This window comes from Catharus ustulatus, chromosome 22 (genome assembly GCF_009819885.2).
Source record: "Catharus ustulatus isolate bCatUst1 chromosome 22, bCatUst1.pri.v2, whole genome shotgun sequence".
Lineage (NCBI taxonomy): Eukaryota > Metazoa > Chordata > Aves > Passeriformes > Turdidae > Catharus > Catharus ustulatus.
The window spans coordinates 10,978,413-10,994,730 of NC_046242.1; the positions used below are offsets into that span (position 1 = coordinate 10,978,413).

The 16,318-nt window shown below is 45.4% G+C and overlaps 1 protein-coding gene across 1 annotated transcript in view; it reads right to left on the bottom strand.

The window, feature by feature from the left end:
• BAZ1B (bromodomain adjacent to zinc finger domain 1B) overlaps nt 1–12,951 on the bottom strand; it is a 43,613-nt gene extending 30,662 nt beyond the window's left edge. The window contains exons 1-4 of the mRNA XM_033077981.1: nt 12,738–12,951; nt 6,380–6,496; nt 4,158–4,302; nt 3,161–3,359 (exon numbers count right to left, since the gene is read on the bottom strand). Of these exons, the coding sequence (XP_032933872.1) occupies nt 3,161–3,359; nt 4,158–4,302; nt 6,380–6,496; nt 12,738–12,850 (574 nt within the window). The 5' untranslated portion in view covers nt 12,851–12,951. The remainder of the gene's footprint in view (nt 1–3,160; nt 3,360–4,157; nt 4,303–6,379; nt 6,497–12,737) is intronic.
• Nucleotides 12,952–16,318: the final 3,367 nt, after the last annotated feature.

A 16,318-nucleotide genomic window follows, 5' to 3' on the forward strand; every position in this document is an offset into this window, starting at 1 on the left:
TCACCTATGCAAAGGTAGAAAATGTGTATAAGATTTATGAAGGGGAGATATAACCCAATCAGTAAACCTGCTTAGGCAACTCCTGTCAATAGCCCTGGCTGCCTCTACCATGCCTTCTTTGAAATAGTTCCATGGCAGGAATGAATCTCTGACTTGGTTTTGTCTTAAGAAATGTTTTTTCTGCAAATATTTTTATGTTTGTGGCTACCATAGAATCATGGAATAGTCTGAGTTGGAAGGGACCTTAAACTCATCGCATTCTACCCCCACCTCCCCCGCAACCTTCACAGAGACACCTTCCACCAGACCAATACTCTCCAAGACCTGCCCAACCTGGCCTTGGACAATTCCAGGGATGGGGTAGCCACAGCTACTCTGGGCAACCTGTGCCAGGGCCTCACCTCTCTCACAGGGAAGAATTTCTTCCTAGGATTCAAAGAAAACAATAAAGCAAGCATGAGGGATGAGAGTAATTATCTACTAAATATATAGCGAACACAAGTAGATGTTAAACCTAAATAAAAATATAGATCTCAGAATCACATAATAGAGCATTGAAGTCTCAGCACCATTATACCTAACACGGTATAATGTGATCAAGTGACCTCTTCTTCTGTGATTTACTTTCTAGACTCCACAAACAGGGATGGCTATATGGAATTCCATCAAACAGCTGGGTATTTGGGTAATAAGAAATTACTCTCCATTCCATCCCAAAGTCAATTTAAAAAAGTCAGCTTCATTTGTTGTTGCATTCTATTGTAGTAAAACATATATCTATCTCTGGAAGAGTTCAAAACCAGGTGGATGGAGTTGTTAGGAAAATGGTCTACTGAAGGTCTACTGTCCATAGCAGGGGTGTTGGAATGAGAGGATCTTTAAGGTCCCTTCCAACACAGCTGATTCTGTGTTCCTAAAGTAACTATATTGTGTTGTAGCCTGTATTCACTTTATTTCGGATTTTCCTGAGCAGGTTTCAAGTCCAGCTCAAGCTACAGAACTTGCCTTCAGCAATTCACCATCCATTTTCAGGACAATCTAGCCTTTCCTTGCTCCTGAAGATTTTTCAGAGTTCCCTCCCTAAGCAACTAAAAATATAAAGCCACTTCAGACTGCACAAATGCTTCAAAAAAGCTGGTATAAAGCCTTATTTTTAGCTTCTGGAGGAGAGAAGGCTCCTAAGCAGAGAGACTGAAACTATGTTTCTCTGCCCCATTTCTCCTCCCACAAAACCAGCACGTTTGACACAAGTATAAATATAACTGCCAAGGTTTGCTCTGCCCCCTGGTGCGCACGCAGGCACACAGCTCTTATAGTTATGCAGAGCTTGTTACTGCTTCCAATTACTCACTCTAGTGTAGTGACTTCAATCCACACCATGTGGCCACATGTGAATATTATCAGAGATAAAAAGTCCAGGCCAATGTGGCTGGGAACCCTCAGCCTCTGTGGATGCAACTCAGCATTTCCTACTTCTCTGCTCTGCTGTGTAAGAAATGCTACATAATTAACACACACTAGAATAATTTGTTTCAATGTTACTATGAGCCTATGTTCTGTTATAAGCCAGAACATAAAAGCATTAGCAATAAAGTATCCTTTTAGTAACAGCATACTTACAAGGAAAATAATTAAAAGAGTGCATATTTACTGCTTAGGTTATAACTCTGCCAGCATCCTGAGTTGGAAAATATTGAGGTTCATTTTTTCCAGAAAAAGGAGGACAGTACCAGCTTACAGAGGTGACTACACACAGGCCAGAACCAACTGAGGGACTGAAACAAGAGCAGGAACCCTCATTCCTGAGTATCCAGTCTTGGAGGGCTGCATGGCAATTGCCCCACAGCTGCTGGAATACCATGCACCAATGCACAAAAGATCATGGTAAATATTTTTTTGAATACCCACATCCAAAACTGCTGCAGTAAATTTGAACACAGAGCATTTGTGAAGTAAAAGGTACTTCCCATGCCTCTTATGCAGCATCTTGAGAGAACCACCACTCAATAAAAAATACATGTATAAATAAATAAAGCATCATCAGACCCTCTTCAAGCACAACCCCTGTTTCCAATGATGTGTGTAAGGCCAGATTGTTTCTGAAACACCTTTTTTTACTTCTTGATTATACAGACCACTGCAGTTAAATCAGAACACCTCATAACAGTACCCATCAGAAAGAGTGGACAATTTTTAAGTTCAGACTTAGACCTTGGTATAACTTCTTTTCCACCCTTGACTTTGCTATTTGCTTGCTGAGCTATTTTCAAAAGTTTCCTATTCCCAACATTAGAGGGGATTACACACACTTTCCCATATGCTGGAAGTCACTGTTTACAAATGCCAACAGTTTATTTGTTTATGAGACTTTAAAATAAAGCTCTCCAGGTTAGAACTACATTGTTGTAACAATGGATTGGGGTTGGTTGGTTCGAAAACGTTCTTTGCAATCTGTTTTAAAGAATCTTATTATTTCATTTTAAGAAATCACACAGGATAAACTTAATGTGTTTGGATGGAACCTCATTTTGTTTTCTTTTCAACAATACTTCCTCAGAGTCAAGAAAAGCCTTGGACACCACTACCTAGCTCTGCATCATGGAAGAGCAGAAATATGAAAGAGGAATAAGGTTTCAAAGGATGTTTTATTTTGAACTCTTAGGAAACAGAAATTATTTTGTCTCATCATATGAAAACTGGAGAGAGAATAAACTAAAAATTAAAAAAAAACACTTATTTTTTATAATACTCAGGGACAAAGAATTAGAGCTTGTCTCTGTCTCCAAAAGAATACACTTTTAACTAAGGAGGTTTCCTCTGAGGATGAAGATCACACCAGAACTTCGTAATTCTGAATGACCCTTTGCTGTTCACCTCATTTTTTTTAAATACACTTGTTATACTTTAGACATCTATACATTTCATGCATTGCTTTTGGTATTACACCTTAGAATGACAGCACATATTCTGCTTTAAATCAGGCAAGAACAGATGAAAGCCAACAGCACTGATGCCCCAAAAATTCACCACTAACAAGGACAACTTCTGGATTTTCACCCCATAACACTGTTTAGACATTCACAGCCCAGCCCCAAGATGTACACAAACTCCAACACTCACTGCCAGGTGCTACCTACTGCTGTGCTGTCTCTCTACTTACTTATACTATCCCTTCTGCTGTCATCCTCCTTCAGCATAGCTTCCTTCTGGTTGTCCTGGGCTGCCTGGCTGGAGTTCTCCTTGTCACTCGACGGAGAATCACAGGCTCCATCAGATTTCTTTTCTGAGGCCTCTTCATCAACTTTTTCCAGGGGATGTATTTTCACAACTTTTACAGGCAACATTTTCTCCTTACCAACCTGCATAGAAATATTGGAGAAGACTAAACCTGAACAAGACAGGTGAGCTACTGGGCTTTAACACTATGAGGAAGGGAAAAATACCAGCTTAGACAACCTAAAGCAAAACTCCCAACCCACAGTGTTTTCCAGTGCTGCTTCCTCAGTAGTGCACAAGGTGCAGGTGTGTTCTCAGCAAACCCAGTTTAGAGACTACATCCTAAACATTGCTCACACACAACATTAACTCCTCCATATTTTCAAAAAGTTTTGAGTTTTCATCAACATTCCCAGATTTGGAGGGAATTTTCAAATCTTTAGGGCCTTTTTAGAGATTTTGAAGCTTTGACTTCAAGCTCCATTTGTTTCCGACTACTGCTCCTTCTGGCACTGTGACAGGTGAAAAGATTATGACAGATGATTATTTTTAATTTCTTCTAATTAAATAATGTATTTATATATAAACAGATCATCCCACAGTTAAGCAGTATACCAATTTGATCTGTTTCCCATGCACACACATATATCAGTCATTTTTCTCTTGCTATTATTCCAGGATCCTGGAATGGTTTGAGTTTGAGGGCCCTTAAAGATCATCCAGTTCCAAATCCTTGCCATGGATAGGAGTATCTTCCACCAGAAGTATGGCTGAACCACAAAGCCATTTTCCAGGTGCTGTCACTGAGATTCTCCACAGAAGAAATTTTCACATGCTTCTAGTAACTTGGGTTATTCTTCCCATCTACTGCCTCTTTAGCTATCTAGAATTAGCCCTATGCAGAAGCATAAAATGGGATAAAATGGAAAACATATCCTTACCTCAAAGTCACACTCTTCTCCCACTGCGAATTTGGTCATGATCTCCAACCATGCTGCATCCACCAACTTTTCCAGTGACACGGTGTTGTGGTGGACTATTTCCAGGACCAGTTTCTCATACCAGATAGGGAACTCCTCCTTCAAGCTGAGCAAGCACAGAAGTTCTCATTATTCAGGGAATAAGAGCCCAAATGCAAAGTACCCTCACATTTCCCAATTCCAGGAATTCCTGTTATCAGCCAGGACAATGTTTGAGGCAGATGCTCCATTACTATGCAAACATACAAGGGTTTTTGCTCCACTCCCTTCCTCCAGCGCTCCCCCAGGTGTTAGCTGGCATGAAAATCCCAATTGTCCTGTATCCCAGAAGGAATACTGTAAACACTCAGGAAGAGCAACACTGAGTGTGAACCCTTTCATGATGTTATTACCGTTTCTCTATTAGATATTAAACATAGATCAAGATGAAGCAATTACCCTGGGGCTTGTTACTTTAAAATGTTTGTTTCCAATAACACCACCATTCTGATGAAGATTCAGCATTTCCCTCTCCCCCAACAGGCTGACAGTACAGTAAAGACAGGGACAGGTTTACACAATCAAATTATCTTGCCAAAGAAACATATCTTGCGATTCACGTCATGATCTTCAAACTTTTCCATTCAAAGAAAAGAAAGGACTGTGGCATTTACTTGCCTTCTAAAAGCTGACCTCAGGTAGTTGACAGGGGCACTAAGGAATACATTGCATAAAGCCTTCTGGCTAAAAAGTAAAGTCCGTTTCAAGTTGCCATAAGGAGGAAAAAAAATATTCCATTTTTTCCAAAGCACTTCCAGCTTCCCAGACTCCAAGATCTGTGGCTGAGAACCCTCAGCTATATGTGCCGCATTACAACTGCCATAAGCAAATTTATCTCTTTAGTAACCTGTCTAAATGAACTTTTTTATCCAGCTTAGTGTCAGGTATTAAAGCAGACAAACTGCCTGGGAAGCTTTTCATCCCATTTCAAAGAGACAAGACCAAAATCTCATTTCACAGAATCTTTCTCCCCCCTCCCCCAACTTAGTGAGACTATAGATAAATTTGTTATTGAGAAATTCAATCTCCCATTTCTATTTCACTGACATTTCTTAATGTTTCCAGAACCGGTCAATCAATTCAACACAGATAACCAAAAGAAAGTAGCAGTAGACCACTGGGTTTTGACTCAGGATTTTAAGTTCATGGAGCTGCCTCTGCACTGCCCCTATCCTCTCAAACAAGAATACCAAGGAGCAAAGCCTGAAGGCAGCAGTTCTTTCTTTCTCTCAAAGAAATCAGAACGATTAGCAAATGGGTTTCTTATTTGTTGGCTTCAAGGTTGTGATTAACCACAAATGATGGTGAATTTCTCCTTAGGAGAAAGCTGTGAACTCTTTGCCAAATGATCAGAAACATGAGAGTTAGAAAACAGAGGCAGCAGAAAATGCCACCTCTTAGGTGGACATTCTCCACAGTTTATATCCAGGGAGAAAAAAGTCACAGAAGTCCAAGTGATCAGTTGACAGAATGGAGAAATATGTCACTTGTTTGGCATAATTCCTACAATTCAGTAATCACACAGTAAATTATATGTGTTGGTTGAGACAAGGACTTGAACCTTTACAGAAAATTCACTTCTATGACAAGAGCCATGCTAGATCTTATCCAAGGATTCCTGTGGGCTAGAGGAACTCGGGGCCACAGCAGCTCAGAGGAACACAATCTGCACAGAGCAAGGACTGTTGCTATTTCAAGTAGAGCAGATTCCCCAAAATCTCACAACCTTTTTTTATTCAGTACAACAACTCTATTGCAGATTTGGAAGAAATAATTACAGGTGTGGACCTGTTTGATCTCAAACACTTCCACCAACTCTTTTTATTCTGTTTTGACTTTACATCATTCAAGATTTGTTATTTTTTCCACTAAAATATCCTCAATACTCCAGGAGCTTTAAAATATGCCAAGTGCCATATGTTCAACTATTTTGGTTCAAGTAATACCAAGATACAGTACTAAATAATTATGCAATTGCATTAGTGATGGTGTAAAATTTGGATTTAATTTGCCTTCAACTCCAGAATGCCCAGATCTCCTTAAAGCTCCTTACCTCACCTCAAACTAGCCACACATTCCCAAGCCCACTCTTACACCCCAACACTTAAAGAAAGGCACAAACCCATGTCTCCTCTGGTACTTACAGCTCAGCAACCTCCTGCTCCTCCTCCCAAGCCTCCTTGTGTGTCAGCTGGCTGCTTCCTGTGCTCTTGCATGTCCAGATCCGCTCGCTGTATCGCTCTAAACGTGCTTCGTATTCTCTGTACGAGTGGCAGCTCAGGAAAACAGGATTTATGCAGTGGAGAGTACAATCACCATAGCACAAAAAAGTAAAATTTAATTCAACTCCTATGACTGGAGTTTACAAAGGCTAAGAAGAACCTCAGTACAGCCTAACCCTGTGACTACAGTGAGGATGCTGTGGTAAAACCCAATGTGTTGGTGCTTTCTGAGGCCAAAATGCCTGTCCTGCTCATCCTGGCACAGAAGGCTCCACATCACCAATAGCTCAGCTGCACTGCACAAGGAGAACACAAATGGCTGAAAGTTTCACAGTATTGCTAACTTACTTTTCAGCTTCTTCAGTCTGATACATTGGAAAAGAGTACAATCAATGTCACAGGCATGTGCAGGAAGTACAGCATGGATTGCTGCTAAATTCCTGACAATAACTGTTGTAGCACTGCTACTATGATGCCTTATAGTGGTGCTACAAAATCCAGATGCAAATTACCAGGCTACCCATTACACCCAATCTTTTGGGAAAAAAAAACCACAAAACAAAAAGCAACCTAAACCATTTGAAACTGAAACCCCTAGAAAGGCCATTTTTTCCTCTGGTTTCCAACACGAGCATCCTTTTGCATTCCAACATGAGGATCTCTCTCATCAACTACATCACCTGCTTCAGGGAATCACAGAACCCCAGAATGGTTTGGGTCAGAAGGGACAATAAAGTCCATCTTGTTCCACCCCCTTGTCACAGGCAGGGTCTAGACTAGGCTGCTCCAAGCCCTGTCCAACCTGGCCTTGAACACTTCCACAGCTTCTCTGGACAACCTGTGCCTGGGGCTCATCATCCACACAGCAAAGAACTTCTTCCTATACTAATCCAAACCTACTCTTTTTTTAATTTTAAACCATTCCCACTTGTCCTGTCACTTTATGCTCCTGTAAAACGTCCCTCTCTGTCTTTCTTGTTGGCTCCCTTCAGGTGCCAACACTCCTGTGTCACAACCTGCCTCAAGGTTATGTTATTCCACTTGGAATTACATGATTAAAGGGTACCTGGGCAAGTCACTAGGGTGCAGAGAGCACTAGCTACTCTGCTGTGAGCATCTTTGGCTGATCTCCCTGCTCCACCTCAGTAGTAATTAATGGTCAGGGCAAACAGAGCAGCTACTTCACAGAAGATAAGAAGATTCACAGCAGCTACTTCACAGAAGATTCTAACTAGGACAGAAGATGCACAGGCACAATTACCAGCATGGTGTAAATCCACACCAACTGCCCCGTGATCAAGTTGCCACATGCCTTCTAATGGGAAGTTAAGAGGAGAAATTCTAAGAGAAGCAAGAAAAGCGTCTTTTGCTTCTCCTGCATATGCTCTCCAGTGGCAAAGCCAGCATGAAGCATAAGGCACAATGGGTACAGCCACAGCTCAGCCCACTGCCACAGAGTCTTGTGGGAACAGCAGACTACTCTACACTCTTGCTCAGGTAGAGCCACCAGCCACAGTAAGCAGTCAGCATGTCTCAAACGTTCTGTCATTCAAGAACGTTTTAGCATGACCAACCTATTTTTTTCCTTTTTAAAGACTCCTATTAGGAACTAAAACTCCAGCAAGGCAAATTTTCTTACATGTTTCCTCAAAGCTCCAGTGTAAAGCATAACAAAGTACAGTAGCTGCATTATAGGTCTTGATGTACAGGTAACTTGTAGAGTGGCAAGGTACAGGATATTAACCAGGAACAGATTCAACTCCAGAAAAAGTCTGCCACAGTATTTCCTTTTCCTGGAACACATTGCAAAATCCAACAAAAATCCCAGCTTGTCCTGCTTGTGGAGTCTCCTGCTCCTCAGCAGCAGAAGAACAGACCTGACAAGTCATCACCCCACTACGATCTGAGCCCTCTGGCCCATTCTTACGCTCCTTGGGGTTTAAAAGATGCTAAATTTTTCACAGGAACAAGAGGTTGTATGGTTCAGGGGCAGGAAATGTGATCACTGTGTTGGAGGAGAGCCAAGGAAAAAAAATCACAGCTCACAGGGAGCTGCAAAGCCCCACCAACCAGCCCAGGAATATCACTGTGATGACTGTTGTAGTGATGCTGAGCTAGGAGAGAAAAAATAAATAAAATCAAACAAGAAAGCAGGAATCCTCTTTGAATTTACAGCAACTTGGGACTGACAGGGGTTGCCCAGAGTAGCTGTGCTGCCCCATCTCCGGGGCCAGGTTGGACAGGTCTTAGAGCAACCTGGTCTAGTGAAAGCCGTCCCTGCCCACGGGACAAAGGAGTGGAACAAGATGAGCTTTAAGATCCCTGCCAACCAAACCATTCTAAGATTCTATGATTCAATGATAAATAATCACTTATTAAAGTGAGTCACTGAATAAGTTGTGACCATAATACTCTTTATTCCTGTGCCATTCCCACAAAGAATAGCATTAAAACCAAATCCAATCCTCACAGTAGACAGGAGCTTAAGTGCAGGAGCAGCAGTCATCTCCAGCTTCATCCAGCAATCCCTCTGCATTCTCCCTTGGTTTCTTTCTGTGTATCTGTGGAGTAATTGACCGACACATTTTTTTCCCCAAACATCATTTCTCATATCAGCAGGGAGATCCAAGAGACTTCTCCCTATGAGTGCTCCCCTCCTTGTACACACCTATGAGAACACGCTTAACCTCACCATATTAGGACCCACATTTCCCAGACCAGTCTGGAACTTAGAAGTGACAGATATGGCCATTCCCTGTTCAGCTCAGATCTGCCTCTTCCATGCAGTTTAATTCCATCTCCAGCTGGTCAGCTCATTTAACAATGACCTTGGATACACTCCTTACCCAGGGCTCCAGACTTCTCCCACAGTGCTGACCCTGCCTTCGTACTCTGCCAAGACCTCCAGGTCAGGTTCTGCTTTGAGTTCCTGGAGCCAGCACAAAGCCAAAACACAGGAGGATGTTTCTGCAAAGTTTACTTACTATAGCTCAAACTTTCCACTAAATAAACACTGTTTTATTTCTCCATTAAAACTGGAAACAAACACAAGAAATTTCAGATTGTTCAGCAGGTCTGATCCAGGACTGCAAGTCATCATGTCCCTAGTATGCCATAACCAACCCATCTCTACTCACTGGAGCCTCCACTGCGAAAAATTCCCAACACAAGAATAAATAACAAAACCCTGGACAGAAGCTACTTGTGAACACTGCCCAAAAAGTTATGAAAAACATGTATATTAAATGAAACACCTGACTACCCACTGCGTAGCTGATAATACATCACATCTGTTTGCATCCCACTGCAGATTATCCAATGTTGAAAGGTAGCAAAATAAAAGTACAAACAAAATTACAGTAAAAAAAGAAAAAAGGGACTCTTTTAAAGAAAGATGTTTAGAAGCAACCAAGCTAACCACTGGACAAAACAACTGTTGAGGGAATAAAGTTTACTTCTTCCTCAATTAGTAATTTTTGGGAGAGCACTAGTATCAATTTTAAAAAAAGTTACTCAATCTGAATTGTTTGCATTTATATTAGACAAGAAAGTAAACTTTCCAGAAAAGGGGATACATTTATAAGGTGTTACTCCCTGGATGTGTGGCAAAGTTCTCCTGCAATTGGAGAATGTGACACAACAGTACCTTGGTGCTGCCATCTTCCAGTCAGAGTTTGTCTGGGCAGCATCACATGCGAGGATTTAACAGCAGCCTTTAACCTGCCAAACCCAGCTTAACCCCTCTTCTTCCTTGCACTGATACCATATAGAAGTATTAACTAAAGAAAAACAGCAGGCTTTTATCCAGAGAGGAGACAATACAGCTGCCCAAAACCATGCACTGGAAGCTGAGGGAAAGCTTTGCCTGGAACAGCCCAGTCTGGCTGAGTTCTCTGAACCCAGCATCTCTCCTGATCCAACAGCAGTTTTCCAAACCATGCTGTGGCAGACCCACATGCCCACAGCTGAGCTGACTCTTCACCAGGGTACACATTGCATATTCAGGAGACTGCAAATGCTCAGCACCCACTTCACTAGTGACAGGACCATACACATCCAAAGCCTTTTCCTGCTCAAAGGAGACCCCACTGAGCTCATGTAGGAACGAGTCTATCCCTGGCTGCCCCATGATCTGCCAGGCCCACACCCACACGATTAGCAGGGCCCGAGGCTTTGCCAGGATGCAAAGGGCTCACACAGCAAGACTTCTCTTAGAAGGTTTTTGCAGGATTTGGCAGTCAAAGGAAGCCACATAAAGCTGCAAAGGAAAAGAGGCCCAAATAAACACCTGAGCTCTGCTGACCAGCTTATTCCACTCCTACGGCGGGCAAACACTTCTACAACACACACCCAAGTGGTAGATGTCTCTCCTCATGCACACTACCACAACATCCATTTTTTGTGCAACCCAATCTGCAGCAGCTGCAAATTGTAACAAAAAAAAAAGCTTTAAGAACTTTTGATGTCTTTCAAATGCCTCACTCGTAGCTATGCAGTAGAAACTTACACAGCCTTTAGGGAAAGAGCTGATCAATAATTTTCCAAGACAGAAAACAATTCAGGAAAATATATTCTGTCTGGTCTTGGCATAAATAACACTGAGTAAAGATTCAGGTACCTCCTGGTACACTATCAATAGGCCCTTCCCATCTTCCAGAGCAATTCCTCCTCAACACTATCTAGGATAAACAGAAGTGGCCAAAACACACCTCCAAGTCTTCCTTGGGTAACATCTCCCTCCAGCTCACTGGCTCATTTGCAATTTTCTGTTCCACTTTTGGCCTAACATATATTATACATAGTCAACAAGACAAAGTAGAAACCCAGCATTGCTTGGTTTCTCTTTATAGCCTCATGACGTCTGTCTGCTAACATGAACTTTCTAGAACATGCTAGGCTGCCTTCCACAGCACCCCATGAAGTACTTCCTCCAAGAGCATCTTTCCAGAACCTCAGTGCTTGCCTTGGTTTCTTCCTTCCTTCTGATCCTACAGCTAACACCCTCTCCTCTCAGAATGAGAAACTGTCTTTTATTCCCCTTAATTTTAATACCACCCAAGTGTTTGAACAAACACGTCCTCCACCTACTCACGAGATCCACAAGAGCCACCCAACAAAAAGATGCTCTCAGAAGGAGCCCCAGAACTCCCATGTGCTGTTCCAACAAGGCAGATGACCCTTAAAGATGCATCTTTTTTTATAAAAGTAGTATTTAGGCTTATACTCTTTTTGATCACTGATCATTCCTCACAAGGGAAAAACTGCCAGGTGGATGACTGAGCTACTTTCAGTTTGTACACACCAAATGAGCAGGTTGATGTCACAGACTGAATGTTTTTACTTGAAACGCAGTTAAAAAGCAAGTCTCCAACACTGTACCTAATCTCATTCTACTGAGCTGAGTGAATTAACAATGCCTACCTGCACTCAAGACATACATTTCCTCTTCAAAAGCCACCTAATCCTTCCTAGGGGCTTCTTCTGCCTGTTCTGCTCACTGCAGAAACAAGACACTGTTCAGCACAGGGGCTGTGGAAGTTCTGGAGCCCCTTTGTCTTCCACACTGCTCACATCACCTTCCTATATCCATGCATTTCCTCTCACTTAGAGCCCTTCCTTAGTTCTCAACTCAGATCCTGATTTTTATAACATCACCCAGCCTTCTGAAGCAGCTAAGTCTGCAGGTTACAGCGTCCTGCCCCTTCAGCCTTGCTGCGGGCTCGGACAGCGGCTCTGCTGCCGCGCAGCTCTGTCAGTCACCTGCCTGGACCACGGCCACTTCCTGCGTTCAAGGGTCGTCACACGCAGCGGGGGGGAAATTTTAAAAATAGGCTTTTGTGCAAAAACAGCCCAGGAAGAGATACGTTCAGATCAAATTTATCACAGAACGAAAGCCTGAGATGCACACAGCGAAAGCTGCTGCTGCTGTTTAATTAAGGACTGCGGAAGCCTCCAGTGTCAGTGCGCTCCTTGCCCGCGGAACCCCAATGTCCGCAACCGCTCCAGGAGTGCCTGAATTGCTCTCGCAGCCCACTTGGACGGTCCCCGGTCCCTGTTAGTTCCGCTCCCGGCCCGCTCCAGCCACGCGGAGCTTGCTGTCCCGCTTCCCCCGCCCGCCTGGAACAGGCTCCACAACTCTTCAGGGAACAACGACCCTGCGGCAGCGTCCGCCGCGCTCTCCTCACGGTCCCGCTCCCCGCCCGGCCCCACCACCGCTTTGTTCAGCTCCACAGCCCCGGGACCCACCCCAGCCCCCCTGCGCCCCCGGTGTGGCGGATACTCGCGGGTGCGGAAGGCCTCCTGCGTGTGGGGGATGACGAACCGCTCGCCCGGCTCCCCCGGCGGCAATGGCTTAGCCAGTGGGAACGGCTTGCGGCCGAGTAGCGGCGCCATGGCGAGACCCGGCGAGGCCCGGGCGGGACGGTTGAAAAATGGCGGGAGATTCCGCTCCCCCTCACGGCGGGCGGCGGGACCGGCCCCGCGCGCGCGCCCCGACCCTGCCGCCCCGCCCCACAGCACCCACCCCCCACGCCGCAGTGCCGACAGTCTATTGGCTGGACGCCCGCTCTGCCAGCTGCAGATTGGTCGAGCGGCCGGTCAATTGCGCCGCCTCGCTTCGCCCCGCCCCGCCGGTGCGGGGGGGGTGAGAGGTCGCGTTATGTAAGTAGCAGCGCAGCGCGCGACTCCATTTTGTGGCCCCCCGTTATCGGCCTTCCTCCCCTTCCGTGCGGCAGCCAATCAGAGCGCACTCCGCCCCCTTCCAGCCCCGTGACCACCAATCACAGCGTGTTCCGCCACCGCCCCTCCTCGCGCCTCTCCGGGTACCGCGGCGGGGCCGCGCGCCGGGCTTTGTCCTACTCGTCTGGCGCAGGGCATTGTGGGGCGGTAGGGTTTGTGTGGCCGGCGCAGCCGCCCTCTGAGGAAGGCCCGGGCCGGGCCCGCCGGTGCGGTTTCTCAGCGTCCCCTCGGAGCCAGGTCCCTCCGCCCTGCGGGGAAGCGGAGCGGCAGCTCCGGCGAGCCGGCCTCCGGAGCGGGTGAAGAGGAAGAGGAGGCGAGAGCCACGGCCTGGGGGGCTGTAGGGGCAGTGGGGAGGAAAGCCCGGCCACTCGTTGGGTGCTGCTCCTGGGAATAGAGGAAAGACAAAAATTCGAGAGTTGTGGGTTTATGGTTTTATTTTTTCTTTGTAGGAAATATTGTCTGGAGGAGTTTGCGGCATGAACGTTTACCGAGGATTGGAGGGGCAGCAACTCGAGCACTGCCTGCCTAAAGCAGTCAAAGCACAAACTGTGATCTCATACCTGTTTCCCAGGGATTGGGAAACCAGATTTTGTGTTTAATGTGCAAATATATTCTAGGGATCCTAGATCCATAGGGTTTGTTGTGTTCGTGGCAGTGAGGACTAGGTCTGCTGTGGCTGCTTCAGGATGAGAAGCAGCAGCCCTGAGAAGCTGCTTAGAATCATAGAATTCCAGAATGGTTTGGGTTGGAAGGGACCTTAAAGATCGTCTTGTTCCAACCCCTGCCATGGGCAGGGACACCTTCCACTAGACCAGGCTGCTCCAAGCCCTGTCCAGCCTGGCCTTGGACACTTCCAGGGATGGGGCAGCCACAGCTTCTCTGGGCAACCTGTGCCAGCGCCTCACCATTCTCACAGGAAATATTTTTTTCCAATACCCAGTCTAACCATGCCCCGTGTCAGGCAGAGGGATACTCGGATTACCCCCTGCATGTGGAAGGCTGTTTATGCTGGTTGATTTGGCCCAAAGTGGTGTATGAACTGGGGCCATTTCTGCTCTGGAGCAACAGAATTAGTAACTGCATCTTAGTATTCTCCAGGTTGTAGATGTAATCAGATTATTATTGTGTGTTTACTAGATTGCTTTATAAGAATGAGGATCCTGTTATTTCTGCTAGTGAAGTATTAAAAGCATTTAACTTCCCTGAGGGCACACTCATTTGACATGCGTAATTCTGGGAAGAAGTTTGTGCCGTGAGTATCCCTGGAACACAGCAGTTGCATAATGGAGCAAAGAGCACAGTATCTGTGAGAATCAGAAATCTACTGTATTTTCCACAGCATTGTAAACAGGCAGGAAAGAAGGGTAATGCTGTAACATAAGTGTTCACTCTTACATTATTTCTGGTAGTAGTAGTAGTAGTATTCTGCAGTGGAACAAGTTCCCAGTGAAGTTATGCCCCATCCCTGGAAGTGTCCAAGGCTAGGCTGGGCAGGGCTTGGGGCAACCTGGCCTAGTGATAGGTGTCGTTGTCCATGATTTGGATGAACCAAGATGATCTTTAACGTCCCTTCCAACCTATGCCATTCCATCATTCTATGATTCTCTTTAGTACCAGAGCAGGTATGTAATGCCGTAAATCCATCAGTGAGTGTAAGTGGTTGTTGAGGTAAGGTGCTGTAGGAGTTGCTTGAAATCACAGTCAGCTCACAGCCAGTGGTACTTCACATTGAGCTTGACTTCATTCCATGATATTTTGTCAGAAATTAGAGTACCTAAGTTGAAATTTGATGTGGTGTATGTTTGCCTCTCTGGCCTTCAGGGTAAAGTGGGGAGAAGAAAGAAAACCGGAGTGTAATGAACCGAGGGAGAATGGGGAGCAGATACAGGCCTGTGGAGCAGTATAATTTGGGAAGAACGAACCGTGCTTAGCTGAAAGGCAGTGTTGAGTGAAGCTACTCTGTAGCTCTGACACTGGGACACGTCGGGGCCCACTGTGGAGCCATGTGCCTGTTCCTCCATAGCAAACCATTGGCATATAAGGTATGGCAACCCTCCGGTGTCGATACAGGACTGGTAAAGGTCTGGTGTCTCCCAGTCATTTTTCAGGCTGGGAAATTGTATGTATTTCCTGGCACAGGTTAAACACACACTCACCAGAGAGCTGACCCTGCAGCTGCTTGCTGAGGCACCCAAGGGTTGAGTTTATCTTCATGGGCATTACCTGCCTTTTGTTGCAGCTTCTCAGCCTCAGAGAGCTCTGAGTTACTCCAGGGTAGTTTTCCGAGGCTATTGTATACTGTCTCCCAGTGCCCAGGAGATGGCACTCCTGCATTTGTACAGTGTGTGCAGCTGTTCTCCAGACGCACCAGAGGTTTCCTGAAGAGGAAAATCCCATCATGGGCTGCCTGTTCGGCTCTGCTGGGGAAGGAAGTGGCCACATTTGCAGGGTCTGATGATCTGTCCTGTTCTGGGAGATACCAAAGCTGGGGTGGTGAGCTGTGAGGCAGTTCTTGGTGTGTATTGATGGCACAAACTCCAGCAATGGATTGGTGTCACTGTTAAGTTGTTATCACCACAGAGGACCTGGAGATGTGAGGTCCATGCAGTTGCAGCTCCTCTATGTGTAAAGGCTTTAATCACAGCCAGATGAAAGCACCCTTGTGAGGATGCAGCCCAGATGAAGCCTTATCACTGGCTGCCTCTTCTCAGCCATGGCTGGTGCCTTTAGCATTCCAGCACGGAGCACATGATGGAAATCACCATTGGACCCCCCTGCTCCTCACTTACAGCCCTCAATTGCTCTTGCCCTTCCCCTCAATCCCCATCCTCCCTCGCTTTCACCATACATAGAGGAAATAGAAGCATTTGGACTCATGTGAAATAACCTTCCACTCCTGTTAAACACTGGTGGAACCAAGGGGATTTACCTGAGCAAGTGGGTTGAATAGAGGCAGGAGATGAAGCTGGGTCTGTGAGGATGTTGTCAGATTTTCCCTCTTAAGAAACAAAAGCAGATTTTCAAGTCTGGTGCATGCGTGTTTAGAAAGCGAGACTGAGTTGGTGACCCAGAGGAGTGAGGAGCTGATGAGTGGTGGGAGAGGTGACACATTAGTCTGTCCAG